The sequence below is a fragment of the Portunus trituberculatus genome, chromosome 6 (assembly GCF_017591435.1).
Source record: "Portunus trituberculatus isolate SZX2019 chromosome 6, ASM1759143v1, whole genome shotgun sequence".
Taxonomy (NCBI): Eukaryota; Metazoa; Arthropoda; class Malacostraca; order Decapoda; family Portunidae; genus Portunus; species Portunus trituberculatus.
Window position 1 is genome coordinate 9568052 of NC_059260.1, and position 15400 is coordinate 9583451.

The 15400-nt window shown below is 43.6% G+C and overlaps 1 protein-coding gene across 1 annotated transcript in view; it reads right to left on the reverse strand.

Moving 5' to 3' along the window:
* The window catches only part of LOC123518598 (putative transcription factor SPT20 homolog-like 2), a 298506-nt gene that overhangs the window by 46466 nt on the left and 236640 nt on the right, over nt 1-15400 (reverse strand). Inside the window, 2 exon segments of the mRNA XM_045279496.1 lie at nt 4350-4455; nt 11193-11353. Of these exon segments, the coding sequence (XP_045135431.1) occupies nt 4350-4455; nt 11193-11353 (267 nt within the window).

The window sequence follows — 15400 nt, forward strand, 5'->3', positions numbered from 1 at the left end:
TCCAAAATCTGTCTTGGCATAATTCCATCTTCCCACTTTATATTCTTCATTTCTTCTAGATTTCTCTTCATCTATCACCTTGAACTCCAAAACTGCATGATCACTCTTTGCTAAAGGGCACTCCACCCTCATCTCCTCAATGACCATTGGCTCTGTACTAAAGACCAAGTCCAGTCTTGACGATGCTCCCTCTCCTCCAAACCTAGTATCTTCTTTGACCCACTGAGTTAACACATTTTCCATTGCCAGTGTCAATAGTGTATTTCCCCATGTTGTCTCTGATCCTTCCATTGACCAGTCCTCCCAACACACCTCTTTACAATTAAAATCTCCCATCATTATAGTTCGTTCACAGCCACCCAACATTTCTTCCAGACATGTTCCTGTATCACTTATCATTTCTTCATATTCCTGTACTGACCATGCATTTGTCTTAGGTGGTACGTACACCACTATGTAGTGCCTCTTTTTCCTTCATTAGTTTCTGCTCTGATCTTTAGCACTTCTGCCTTTCCCATACCTTCTTTCACTTGATCCACCTTTATATCTTTTTAACCAGCAACATCACTCCTCCTCCCATCTTACCTACTCTATTTCTTTTCCAAACATTATATTTCCTTCTCCAACCATCATCAGGTCTTCTCCTCTCTCAGTTTTGTTTCAGTAAGACCCACAATATCTGGGTTCTTGTCCCTCAAGTAATCGTTGAGTTCTAAAATCCCGATATCACTCCATTTATGTTGGAATACATTACATTCCGCTCATACGTAAGTTTCTTTAGTCCTTTCTTGCTGTACTTTTCTGGGTTATGAACCACTTCCTCAGTCTCATATCCAAGATTCTCCAGAAAAACTCTTTCTTCTCCTCTTCTGTCCTCTCTTCATTTTTTCAAAGCCTCCTTTCTCAACTCATTTAACATTTCTCTTTCCTTTTCACCGAGATCTCTTCTCAACCAAATCTTCCTTGTTGTTTCCTGCTGGGCTAGCCTCCATGACTTCTCCACCAATTCATCTACATCCTTTTGTGACTTAAGTTTGATTCTTATTGGCCTCATACCTTCTCTTGTGAACTTTCCAATTCTATGGAAGTCCTCTATTTCTTGTACTAGGTCTTTTCCTCCTCCTGCACCACATTAATGATATTATTTATCACCTTTTTATGTTTTCTCTCTCTCCATTTTACTCGGTGTCTTATCCTCCTCCACACCAAATATCACCACACATCTCTTTTTGTCTACAGTTTCCCTCACCAATGTCTCATTTGACTTAATAACCTTCACCACTTTCTCAGCAATCTTCTCTTCTATGATCTGTTGATCTATAATTTCAGCAAGGCCCAAAGTTTTCTCCCAGACTCTTTGATTTCCTTTTCCAGACTTGCAACTTTGTAATTTACCTCCTTTCTTTCCACTTCCTGACTTTTTTCCATTCAGCCTGCTTCTCCATCACTTTTCCTAAAGATTCTCCACATTTTCGCAATTCACTTTAATTAACTTAACTTCCTCTTTCAGTACTTCATTTTCTTTCTTCATATCGGCACTCTTTCATTACATTGTCATAACTCGTTTCCAGGCCCCATACTTTTCAAACAGTTTTCAATTTTACCTTCCAACTCCAGAATTTTCTTCACATAAACGCTCTTCTCCATTATTCCTTGAAATCCTGTGAAGTCTGATTCATCTTTCGAGTTCACGGCCGCCATGTTGCGCAGATGTAAACAAACCAGCTGATGGCTCAAACGCAGGCTACAGTTTATATTCACCTTCCCTGGACATTATTTTGCTAATCAACAGTTAACATGACTATATGGAGACGGGACAAACATTACAAGCTCCTTTCCCACCTTGGTTACTCTTAGGCAATGGCAACTGTAGAATTAGAGATGATTGCTCTGGAGCTCAGCGACCACATCCGCCATCGACGGTGTCCCGTGTATTTACCTAATTGTAACATACGGGAAAAGAGCTATGCTCGTACTGTCCCGTCTCCATATCTATTAATGTCCAGCTTTTTCTTAAAATCATGAATATTCCTTGCGTTGACCACTTCCACGTCTAAACTATTCCATGCTTCCACCCTTCTATGAGGGAAGCTATATTTTTTCACATCTCTCCTATAAGTGGCCATTTTAGTTTTTCCCATGCCCTCTCGACATTCTTTCATTCCACATACACAGATCTTCCCTATCCATTTTTCCATGCCAATCATCACTCTGTATATTGCTATCAGGTCTCCCTTTCTCTTCTGTTTTCCAGGGTCGGAAGTTGCATTCTTTTCAGTCTGTCTTCATAAGTCAAATCTCTTAAGTCAGGCACCATTTTGTTGCAGCCCTCTGTACTTTCTCTAGTTTCCTTATGTGTTTCTTTAAGTTCGAGCCCACTGTATTGTTGCATATTCAAGCCTCGGTCTTATCATTGCAGTAATTATTTTCTTCATCATTTCTTCATCTAAATATCTGAACGCCACTCTTATGTTCCTCAATAAGTTCAATACTTCTCCAATTATTTTGTTTATATGTCTCTCTGGCGATAGGTCATTGGTAATTGTCACCCCAAGGTCTTTTTCTTCATGACTGGTTTTATGTCTTCATTTCCTATCTTGTACATACTCCTGATTCTTCTTTCACTCTTGCCAAACTCTATTTTCTTGCATTTTGTCGTGTTGAACTCCATTTGCCATGTACAGCTCCATTTCCATATTCTGTCCAAGTCTTCCTGGAGTAGTTCGCAATCTTTGTCACATCTCACTTTTCTTAACAATTTTGCATCGTCTGCAAATAGGCTCACATAACTGGACACCCCATCCACCATGTCATTTATGTAGACCGCGAACATTACTGGTGCCAACACTGATCCCTGTGGAACTCCACTCTCCACCAAGCCCCATTCTGATGGTCTGTCCTTAATTATTGTTCTCATTTCTCTTCCTACCAAAAAGTCTTCCATCCATTTTAGTAAACTGCCATGCACTCCTCCTACCATTTCAAGTTTCCAGATCAGTCTCCGGTGTGGTACCTTATCAAAGGCCTTTTTTAAATCCAGATATATTCCATCAGCCCAACCATCTCTTTCCTGTATTACATCTATCACCCTCGTGTGTGTGTGTGTGTGTGTGTGTGTGTGTGTGTGTGTGTGTGTGTGTGTGTGTGTGTGTGTGTGTGTGTGTGTGTGTGTGTGTGTGTGTGTGTGTGTGTGTGTGTGTGTGTGTTGTGTTTTCACAAATGTTAAAAGGCGGGACGCATGTAACTTATCTTCGAGAGGGAGAGGGGAGGAGGGAAGGAGATGGGGAGGAGGGAAGGGAGATGGGGAGGAGGAAGGGAGATGGGAAGGAGGAAAGGGAGATGGGAGGAGGGAAGAGAGGAGAGAGAGAGAGAGAGAGAGAGAGAGAGAGAGAGAGAGAGAGAGAGAGAGAGAGAGAGAGAGAGAGAGAGAGAGAGAGAGAGAGAGAGAGAGAGAGAGAGAGAGAGAGAGAGAGAGAGAGAGAGAGAGAGAGAGAGAGAGAGAGAGAGAGAGAGAGAGAGATGGAAACAGTCTATGCCATTGGGTAATTTTAGACACAAGGCGGGATGCATGTAGCTTATCTTTAGTGATTGGTGGAGACAAGGATGGTGGGAGGAGCACTAGGATTTCAAGGACAGCATACGGCATGTGTAGTTGGTATCCAACACACTACATGGGACAACTGAACTGAAGAAAGCTCAGAAAAGAAATGACGTCTACGTAGGCATCACTGTACTTGCTACTGGGGCTTCATGACGCCTACATAGGCGTCACCGTATTGAAGGGGTTAAGTATCTTATGGGAAAAATTGCTTCACGATTCGAATAAACGCTGATTACACTGATGTAAAACTGCCCTAACCCCGTTGAATTGCGAGGATCCCCCGTACTAAAATTTACACTTGAATTATACATGTCATTTTTTTTGCCCAGTTTCTTAGTTTATTGATATTGAGGTCACACTATAGTTCTGTGAACACTATAGTTCTGTGATGTAGACTTTAATTTACACGAGATTTTGGTGTCATCTGTGAATTTACTTTTCTCAATTAGAAAGTACAGTTCAGTCCTTCATCAACATCACTCATGTATATTACAAAAAGTACCAGCTCTAAAACAGAACTGCACTGTAGAGAGAGAGAGAGAGAGAGAGAGAGAGAGAGAGAGAGAGAGAGAAAAAAAAAAAAAAAAAAAAAAAAAAAGAGAGAGAGACCCTCGGTCTCAAAAGAGTACAGCTGAATGCATTAGCAAAATTAGAGGATAGATGTCTTGAAAGGGTTCAATTGATCAGAAGAGAGAAATACAGATGTAGTCAGGGAGCTCCAGAGTTTACCTAAGTGCAGCTAACTTACTTATGGGAAGCTGGACCACTTGGCCTTGCTGGAGTGCTGGCTGGCTGGCTATCATCACTGTTGTTGCTGTGGTAGAGGCTGTAGATCCAGAAACCTTGGTGGCTACCTGAGTGGTAGGGAGAGGAAAATGTAATTTTTAATGCTAAAATTAATTTCTTTACTTACCTGTTTTTCATAGAAAAAACTAGCAGTTCCACTGTTTCACTTACTTTCATCTGCCGGGATTTTAAAAAATTGCGCCTGGCGCTACGCCTGCCAGGCACCTGTCAGGTCCCGCAAGTGCCGGGCACCTGGTCTTTGTTGAGGTGTTGAGGTTGTCGCAGTGCACCTGGTCGTTGTTGAGGTCCAACCCTCTGATTGCCAGAACGCTGTTAAGCATGGCCTTATTGCCCTTCATAGCAGAGGTGGAAAGATGACAAGCCTGGCGCAAATCAACAAGAAAATCTGCGACTTTCTGGACTGTGGGGTTGGAAACGGTATGCTCATTGTCCTTGAACTATTTCCTGTACCTCTTCCACTTGTGCTGATAGTTTAAAGAAGTAGAAGGCCTCAAGAACTGTGCCACCTTAGAGGAGAAGCCTCTGTATCTCAAGTATCACTTGACAGTCTCCACCCTGTCAGCTGAAGCCCGTTGAGACTGTGGTGGAACCCTTAGGTGTGGGGCTGAGTCAAGAGGTCCCGCCGAAGCGGATGGCATCAGGGTGGCTCTCGTGATGCCTCCAACAGGTCTGGAAACCACTCTCTCTGAGGCCAGAATAGCGCAATCAGGATGAGCCTGGTGTTGCTGGAAGCCCGAAGTTTGTTGAACACCTTCCTGATGAAAGGAAAAGGAGGGAAGGCATACAGGTCTTGGTTGTCCCAATTGTAAAAAAAGGCATCTGTAGCAATTGCTTCAGGATCCCAAAATGAAGAGACAAATTTCGGGATCCTGCAGTTGAGACGTGTGGCGAAGAGATCGACAGTTGTGTAGCCCCATACTCGCCACAATTGATGGCACACGTCCATGTGTAGTGTCCACTCTGTGAACAGAATCTGGTATTGCCTGCTAAGGCAGTCGGCTACTACGTTGTTGGAGCCCCTTACAAATTGGGTCAGAATTCCCACTGAATGAACCTCTACCCAGTCTAGGATCTCCCGAGCCTCATTGTTGAGGAGGGTGGAGTGGGTACCTCCCTCTTTGCTCAGGTACGTGAGAGCCGTGGTGTTGTCGGAGAAAACAGCAACAACAGAATTCCACACCATGTCTACAAAGTATTGGAGACCCAGGCAAATCACACTGAGTTCCAGGGCATTGATATGAAGAGACTTCTCTCAGCTGTCCTAGAGGCCACTCACAGAGTATTGAATGAGAGAAGCCCCAGGCAAATCACACTGAGTTCCAGGACATTGATATGAAGAGACTTCTCTCGGCTGTCCTAGAGGCCACTCACAGAGTCCTGAATGAGAGAAGCCCCCCAACCATCATTTGAATCATCTGTAAAGAGAAAGATGTCTGGGATAGCCTGTTGGAAGGACTGACTCCATGCCAAGTTCTGGCCCTCCAGCCACCACTCCAGGTCCCAATGACTGCTGAAGTTCCAACGGACGGAATGGTCATCTGCCATCAACTGTCTGTCTCACAGCTGGTTCAGCTGAATCTGAACAGGGTACATTCTTCTCCTCGATCCCGGCACTAGATGAATGAGGGAGGACAAGTGCTCGAGAAGTCGCAACCAGTCCTTTGCCAGTGGGGACGGACGACTGAGGAAGGAGCGAATTGTATTCTGCAGGTTGTGTATCCTCCCTTGCATCAGGAAAACCCTCAAAGAAGGAGAGCAAATCAGCATCCCAAAGAAGCTCTCCTATTTTGGAGAAAAGAGGATTTTTCCTAATTTATGTGAATCCCCAGAACTGAACAAATGTCAATGAGACAAGCTGTGGCTCTTCGAGCTTCGTCTGCTGATGAAGCTAGGACTAACCAGTCGTCCAAATACCGGAGGATGCAAAGGTCCTGACAATGGAACTCTGCTGAGACAGGAGCCATGAGTCAAGTGAAGATTTGTGGGGCAGTAGAGAGGCCAAAGCAAAGGACTCAAAATTGTAAGTGGCTGCCCTCCCAGATAAAGCACAGGAAACGCCGGCTGTCTGGATGGACGGGCACCTGGAGATAAGCGTCCTTCAGATCGAGACACCATCCAGTCATCCTGTCGTATTGCAGACATGACGGTCCTGACCGTCTCTATCTTGAACCTGGTGGTGACGATGTACTTGTTAAGGATGGAGAGGTTGATGATGGGACGGAAACCTCCCGAGGCCTTCGGAATGACAAACATGTGGCTGTAAAAATCCTCTACGGCATCCTTGGCCTTTACTTGTTGGATCTCCGACTGAAGCGCTTGTCCTTTGAGTGATTGTGAGGCATAACCTCTGGGTTCCTTGAAGTTGGTTATGAGTGGCAAGGGGGGGGGGGGTAGAGAAGGGAATCCTGTAGCCTTCCCTCAGAATGTTGAGGATCCACATCTCTGCCCCTATCTTGAGCCACTCCTTCCACCCATGGGCTAGACAGCCCGCAACTGCCCCCTGGTGAGGGGTTGTCACTTCTGAAAGGGCTTGTCCTTCCGTCCCCCTCCTTGCCGAGAAGAGTGAGAGCTGCAAATCCTCCCTGCCCCAGGAGTCCCTGGAACGAGCGGCAATGGGTGGTCTTTGGGCGGGAGCGGTAGAGGGCATTACAGCCATGATGGTAGAAGGCCGGGGACCATGCTCTATCAAAGGCGTGCCCGGGGCAGGACACGGCCGGGCAATAGCTCTGAATGCGGCCTCGTGGAGCGTCCTATCAGCATTGCTCTTGGAGGACTGGAGCGCCTCCTGAAGTCGGTCCTCATCGAAAAGAGAGGGGTAAAAATGGAATGGATGCCCTTTTCAATCTGCGAGAAGGAGGGTCTTAGATGGCTGAGATAAGCCTCCAAAGGAGTTTAGGGCGTCTTTACACCTGACGAGCACCCCCTCCATCCTGGCCACCTCCAGGTGTTCATGGAGGACACGAGGCTCTCTGGCACTAGGGTTTAGGGCGGTGTGGAGGCTAGGGTTAACCAAGGCAGCTTTCCCATAAACCTCCTGACCCACCACACTGTAAATCTTAGCAAACCTGCCTGAAGGATACCCAACTGAGGTAGATTTCTTATCATTTGCCTTCAAATAAGCAGTCAGTTTGCAACATGAAAAACCTGACAGGATGTGCCCTTCCAAGGAGAATGGGTCCCTTTTTTAGTAGGTGTGGTGCTGGTACCTGGGGTGACTGGGCGTTCCAAGTCAATCCGCTGGCCCATTGCATCCTCAAACACCGAGTCAATGTAGTTCATCATACGATGGTACATGGAAGGGACATGAGGCAGGAACTCATGCCCCTCATCCCCCTCCAGGCCTGTTGGGATCCTGTCATGCCTCTTTGAGTTGTGTTGTGTCCCACCAGGCCCTGGGGATGTTGAGGCACCCGAATCCTACCGCTAAGAACAAGAAGGATGAGGGCAGCCAAGCAGGACATGCCAATCAAACGCATCGGCAAGAAAAAGATCACCTCAAGGACGACGGCTGTCTGTGCATGTCGAGTCAGTCCACGGACAAGTCACATCAGCCGAAAACAGAGGTAACATGGACGCTGTGAAGGCTTAAACAAGCAGGACAGTGGGTTTGTTGGGCTGTAGGGGGGGTTGTCAGACATAGGACCCCTGTCGGCTGAAAGGACAGAGGAGGCAGCCCTTGAGTAAGGCATGAGCATGCCATCCTGTGGGTGGGGAGACAAGACAAGAGGGTAAGTGTCTCTCCCAGCCAGGCCTTCACTCAAGGCCAAGGGTGGGGGAGGTGAAAGCCAGGCATATTGCACCTGTCCCCCCCCACTGACTGGTCCCAAGAAGGGGGTTAGCCGGACACCACTGAGGTGGGGCGGGTCTTCTTGATCCTCCTAGCGTCATCCTTAGGTGAACGTGAACACTTAAAAGGCAACTCTAGTCCTCGGACAGCCCTCCTGGCCCCCTGACTTGGTGTGACTGCACACACCTTTGTGCATCAGGACTGAACTGCATCAGGTCCAGGTCCGAAGATGAGGGCAAAGCTGGAAGAGAGTGTTGACAGAAACAAGCACCTCCTCCTGCCAAGACTTCAAAAACAAAGAGAGGTCAATAGCAACAGGGGGCTTAGTGCCCTGCTTGGAAGCCAAATCCCCAGCTGTGAGCTTGTCCTGGGACAAAACATTATCGTCCTGAAACTAAATCTCCGAACCGCCATGAATGTTGGACAAAACAGAGGCAGCCGGTGAATCCCTTGTCCCCTGAACAAAAGGAGGTGCCTTAACAAACTGCAATGTGCCTACGTCACAGGAGACATTACAAAATGGTTGAGCAACAGAACTATGGGAATGTTTTGCCTTGGCGAACCTCCTGTGCCTCAAACCACACTGGTACTTATAGGCAGCAAGGACTTTACCACTACTCAAGTAGAACACTCACCACACCTCTTACCTGGGTTGCAGATATCCCTTCAATTAATACAAACAGAATGAGGGTCCTGGAGCAAACCCGTCTAGAAGACTTAGACGATGACTAAGAGCCAGGTGTGGATGCAGCCACATCCATCAGCAAACCACTCTCCTGAGCAGCAGTAGGCTGCTCAGGACGAGCATGCTGCCCATAAAGGTCCTCCGCCATGAAAACACGAAGAAACCGACAGAGAAAGCACTTGAAAAGTTCAAGAAGCAAAACAGGGACGGAAGCGCAGCACGTGAGAACACAATACGCCAAAAATTAACTGAGGAGCAGCACAGCCGATTTCATTGGCAGTGCCGGGCACCGCTGTGGCAGGCGTAGTGCCAAGCAGAAATTTTTTAAATCTCAGTGGTCAAAATTAAGTGAAACAGTAGCACTGCTAGTTTTTTGTATGAAAAACAGGTGTCTGTGATAGAAACAAATATGCACTAAATCCACTAAATGACTTAGACAATTTACTATATTATGCATTATGAAATTGGTTAACATTAATTTTTTATGTCGTTTTCATGCCTATCAGGGGTAACATGGTGCATCCTAACAAAGAACTTTGATTTAGCATTTGGGATCCATTACCCTCTCAGACTGAGGCCACAATTTAAATCTGTCTATCCCTAAGTCCCTAGATTGCATACAGTCCCCACTGTACTAGGATGGCTCAAGTAAAGGTAAAATGGTGTTATAAAGAAAACATTAAGTTTTTAACAAAGAGTAAAATGCAAAACACCCCAAGCTTTAATTTCATCAGCAATTATATTTTTGATTTATGCAGATGATATTGAGAGAGAGAGAGAGAGAGAGAGAGAGAGAGAGAGAGAGAGAGAGAGAGAGAGAGAGAGAGAGAGAGAGAGAGAGAGAGAGAGAGAGAGAGAGAGAGAGAGAGAGAGAGAGAGAGAGAGAGAGAAATAATTAATTTCCTCTCAGTTCCTTATCCCCAATCTAAAGAAGAGTACCTGAAGCAGCATAATATTGTAAGAAAATATTCTGTTGTACTATGAAAAAAAGATTACTGTATTCAGTATCATGGGTATTACAAGTCTTTAAAGAACAAAACTGTATTCTTGCATCATAAATACATATATACATACCAATACAAAAGCTGTCTCTGCCAAAAGGGGTAGCTAAAACAAGGCACACAACCATTTTCTTCACTCATTCATACCACTCTCGGGCTCACCTAACCTAACCTAACTGAGTGTAGTTCTCCTAATCCCTGCAAGCATCAAGGATTTACTATACTAAGTTTTCTCTTCCCCTGTAAGAAATTTTAGAGAGATCAAAAGTCAGGTATTTTGTGGATTCTCAGTGTGAACTGTTTACTTCCTGAAGGTTTGGTTGTTAATGAGAAGACAAGATCAATAGAAAATAAATCAATCAGTTCCAGGACAAAAAACTAAAGATTTCCTCAAATATCACTTCCATTGCAACCAAATGGATATAGAATGGTAGCAATATGAGGTTGGTAAACTAGGGGAACATTCATTCAGCAGCAGCAAAGGCAAGGGAATGAGTGAGTGAAAGAAGGAGGGAGGTGGAGTGTGAATGATGATGGGAATACTCTGCACCCACTCATGCACTACGTCTGCCTCAAGTCTTGCAGCAGCTGTTTAAGTAATATGAGATTGGTAAACCAGGAGAAACATTCAGTCAGCAGCAGCAAAGGCAAAGGAATGAGTGAGTGAGGGAAAGAGGGAGGTGGAGTGTGACTGATGGTGGGAACACTCTACACCCACTCAAGCACTACCTCTGCCCCAAGTCTTGCAGCAGCTGTTGAAGTGGAAGGTTATTGCACTAGTATGCAGGTATGTATGTATTTTTGTTTACTTGTTTCTTTAGTTTATAAAATTTTTATACTGAAAATTCAAGTTAATGGACCATGCATTTAGATCAGCATATTTTGTCTGCTGCATCCAATATCCATTCATGTGGTGCCCATAGATGAAAAGTTCAACTGTATTTGAAAAAATTTAGTTCCATCATCAATGAGCTTCTTGTATAGAGTGGCAAACTTTTCCTCAGTTTCTCTTTTCTTTCATGCTTCATGCATCCCTTTTCTTTTCTTCTTATACTCAGCCCCTTCCTGTTTATCAAAAAATTCTGGCAAACATTATCAATTCAACATCCGAAAACACTGTAATTTTAAAAATAACCGATTTTGCACAAGATGTGTGTATGTGAACAGACATCATTAAGGATTCACAGATTTCACTGACACTGATTTGACAAAGCACTGATATATCATTGATGTGTGTGAATGGGCTTTAAAGATTGATAAGATCCTCTTCAGAGCAGCAGTACTACAGAAAACAAAACTCCATCTACTCACACTGGCAGGCGGCGGGGAAGAAAGGATGACCCCAGTGGAGCTGCTCACAGGCACATTGAGGGAGAGAGAGATGGGCACTGCCAGTCCTGGAATGGTTACTTGAACATTTTGCAAGCCACCAATGTTCGTTGTCAAGCTCTGCAGTCCTGCTACATTTAGGCCTAGAAAAGAATATTCCATTTAATATCTCCCCAAACAGAAACATTGCACCACATTTAATTCTTTCAATGAGATACAAATCAATCAACAGCACTAGATGTAATGCATAAAATCTTCATAAGTTAATAAAGAATTAAGAAAAATAGACTTTGCAATTTCAACCCATCTTAAAAATTGCACATGTCAAACAAGTAAAGATGTCTCAGTGACTAGAATTTAATAAAAGATGCACCAAAGAACAGTCAAAGGGATAAGGTCCAGCTCACCCTCTGACACAGATAAAAATGAGAAGAAAAGTATAAGTTCGTTCAACTTGAAACTTTCTGAGTACAGTAAACTCTGGTAAGACGGATACTCATGTTTTTTTTTTTTTTTTTTTTTTCTATCTAGTCCTCCAGTGCTGTTATAGGCACTTTTGCTCCTTGTAATTTTAAGCCACTCAGCTAATACAGTAACTAAAATAATACAGATAGTTCTTTCATTCTTTAAGTCATATGATGAGTTGTCTGAGCCATTGGAAACATGAAACAGGTGTGTGTGCCGTGGCACTACACCTGGTGCCAACATCACTGATTACACAGCTGATGAAGGTAAGTATTTTCAAGGAGTAAATTAACAGGGAGGCTGAGGCGTAGTGAATAAGGTGGTGAGCGTGGGGATCAGGCAGATATCCACGCGTAGGTTCAAATCCCACCACATACCACTTTGAAGCTATGCCATTTGTCGAGTGGTTTAAAGTTACACACGTCACCATCATGGTTACATCCCAGTTTCTAGGTGGTTGCACCAAATATGCACTTGGGTGGTGATATGAGTTCTAATATGGGTACCACTATAAATAAAATTGCCTGTGCCACTAATGGGCAGAAGCTTAACAGCGCTTCTCACATGTACTCTTCAAGTATGCCTACAGGTGCTATAGGCTATAACGAAAAAACAAACAAACACCTAAAACTTGTCAAATATGTTATCAGAATCACTTAAAACATAACCTGTGCACCAGGGAAGAACATTCTATAACAACAAATAATCCAGGGTACAATTTCATACCATGCTGGCCAACCATCTGTAGTCAAAACTGGACTGCAGCAATAGTATTAGGCTATGTTAGATTAGGTCAGGATTATGTAAACAAAATACTAGCATTTTTTTTTTTTTCCTGACATGACGTGAAATTCTTCCTACATTATTTGTGTTACAATAATAACAGATGTACTTTTCTGGTATAAATGAGTGCATTTTAGTTGTTTGTAATCACACATTTGCTAGGTTTTAGGTGGTTCTGATAATTTACTTCCCGGATTAATTTTATTTGATAGAATACAAGGTAAATCAGGGCACGGTATTGAATAATGGATTAGGATGCAATTAAAACTATACCAGCAACATAAACTATTAATAATAATAATAATAATAATAATAATAATAATAATAAAAATAATAATAAAAAATGACAATAACAATAAAAATGCTGACTCCAATAATATTTATCAATCCTAAGACAGTGTGAATTATTGGTGGGTAGCAGTGTACACGGGAGGCTCACTGAGAGGGTGACTGAAAGAGGTTTGCAGTGGGACCATGCGTGCTTTGGGGTCTGAGGGGTCTCCAAGTGCATGGGTTCGAATCCTGTCCACGGTCCGAGTGTAGGTTGGGCTTCCTCACTCAGGACAACGGTTTCCTAACGGGTGGGCTTTGAGATAGGAGGTACCCCAAAAAGTACCCCCTTTAGCCTATAAATTCCCGTGAAAAAGCCCACATGGTATATAAAAAAAAAAAAAAAAAAAAAAAAAAAATGCTCAATGACTGGCTGAGTCGCTGAGAGGTTGCAATCATCTGGGGCAAGTTTCCTTATGGTTCAAAATACATACTACAAGAATGGTGATAATATGAATTAGGTGTACCTTAAAGATCATTAGATGTGCCAGAACATTCAGTTAGACGCACAAGGGAGTGAGTGAGAATGAGAGGGAGGGAGCAAAAGTGAGCCTGCTTTCACACACACACCTGGTGGTGAAGTGGTACCACGCTACACTCACAATCCAGAAAGCCCAAGTTTGATTCCCGAGACAGGTCAGAGATAATTTTGGGCAAGACTTCTATTCAAGTGTGTGGCCCCTGTTCACCTAGCAGTGATTTGGTACCTGGTGTAAGTTGTGACACACTGCTTGGTAGGAGAAACAAACTTTTTTTTTTTTTCTTTTTATGTAGGGAAGAGGGCCAGCCAAGGGCAAAAAAAAGAAAGAATTAAAGAAAAAGGCTCACTTGAGTGCTGGCTCTACAAAAAGTGCAAAAGCGTCAGCCAAAATTCTGGAGCAAATGCCTCGATACCTCTCTCTTTAAAGAAGACAAGTCGTAGGAAGCCGGAAATACAGATGCAGGAAGGGAGTTCCAGAGTTTACCAGTGAAAGGGATGAATGATTGAGAGTACTGGTTAACTCTTGCATTAGAGAGTTGGACAGAATAGGATGAGAGGAAGAAGAAAGCCTTGTGCAGCGTGGCTGCAGAAGGAGGGGAGGCATGCAGTTAGCAAGATCAGTAGAGCACTTAGCATGAAAATAGTGATAAAAGATAGAAAGAGATGCAACATTTCGGCGGTGAGAAAGAGACTGAAGACAGTTAGTCAGAGGAGGGGAACTGATGAGACGAAAAACTTTTGTTTCCACCCTATCTAGTAAAACTGTGTGACAGGATCCCCCCCAAACATAAAAAGAGTACTCCATACAGGGACGGATAAGGCCCTTGTACAGAGTAAGCAGTTGGAGGGGTGATAAAACTGGTGGAGACATCTCAGAACACCTAACTTCATAGAAGCTGTTTTAGCAAGAGATGAGATATGAAGTTTCCAGTTAAGATTACGAGTAAAGGACAGACCGAGGATATTCAATGTGGAAGAGGGAGACAGAACAAACAAATACACGCAGGGTGACCTGATCATCCCGGGCCTAGGTCACTAGGCTTGTCTGGCACTACGAATAACTGCCGTGCATCATATGTCAGATGCCACCCATGGGATCAGGTAGACTCAAGATATATGAATGTTAGTATATAAGGATAGATGTATCAGTAGGATAATATGTCAAAGTTCCAGCTCTGTACCTGTACTAACTGCCATTCAAATAAACTAAATACAGTGGTACCTCGACATACAAATTTAATTCATAGAAGCTGTTTTAGCAAGAGATGAGATATGAAGTTTCCAGTTAAGATTACGAGTAAAGGACAGACCGAGGATATTCAATGTGGAAGAGGGAGACAGAACAAACAAATACACGCAGGGTGACCTGATCATCCCGGGCCTAGGTCACTAGGCTTGTCTGGCACTACGAATAACTGCCGTGCATCATATGTCAGATGCCACCCATGGGATCAGGTAGACTCAAGATATATGAATGTTAGTATATAAGGATAGATGTATCAGTAGGATAATATGTCAAAGTTCCAGCTCTGTACCTGTACTAACTGCCATTCAAATAAACTAAATACAGTGGTACCTCGACATACAAATTTAATTCGTTCTGTGACAATCGTTGTATATAAAAAAAATTATATATCAAATAAATTTTTCTCATAGAAATTAATGGAAATAGAATTAATTTGTTCTTGTGATACTAATTTACCCCACTCCCCCCCAAAATTAACATGCTTTAACCCTTTCCTTCCGGCAATCGTATAAATACGATTGCATCAATGCGTCCGTAGCGATGGTGATCATACCCGTAATCAAGAATTTTCGCGCCTCAATTTTGAGCTACAAGCGCGGTTTCTCGAGTCAGATGGTGAGTGGAAGTGTCTGGCATGTTTCCACATGTAGTGTTGTCACTATAGCTCTGGAAATTTAGTGGTAACTAAGCTATTTTCCCTTTCTCCGGGGGACACTTGGCAACCCCAGCAACCCGCCGGGTGGGAAGCACCATGATAAGTGCGAAGAGACATCCTGATAAGAGCGAAGGATCTCAGATCATAACTCACCATGGAGCAGGACAGAACATATGTATTTAGCAGTGCTTCTGAATTTGAAGACAGTGACAGTGAATATTTAGAAGAAG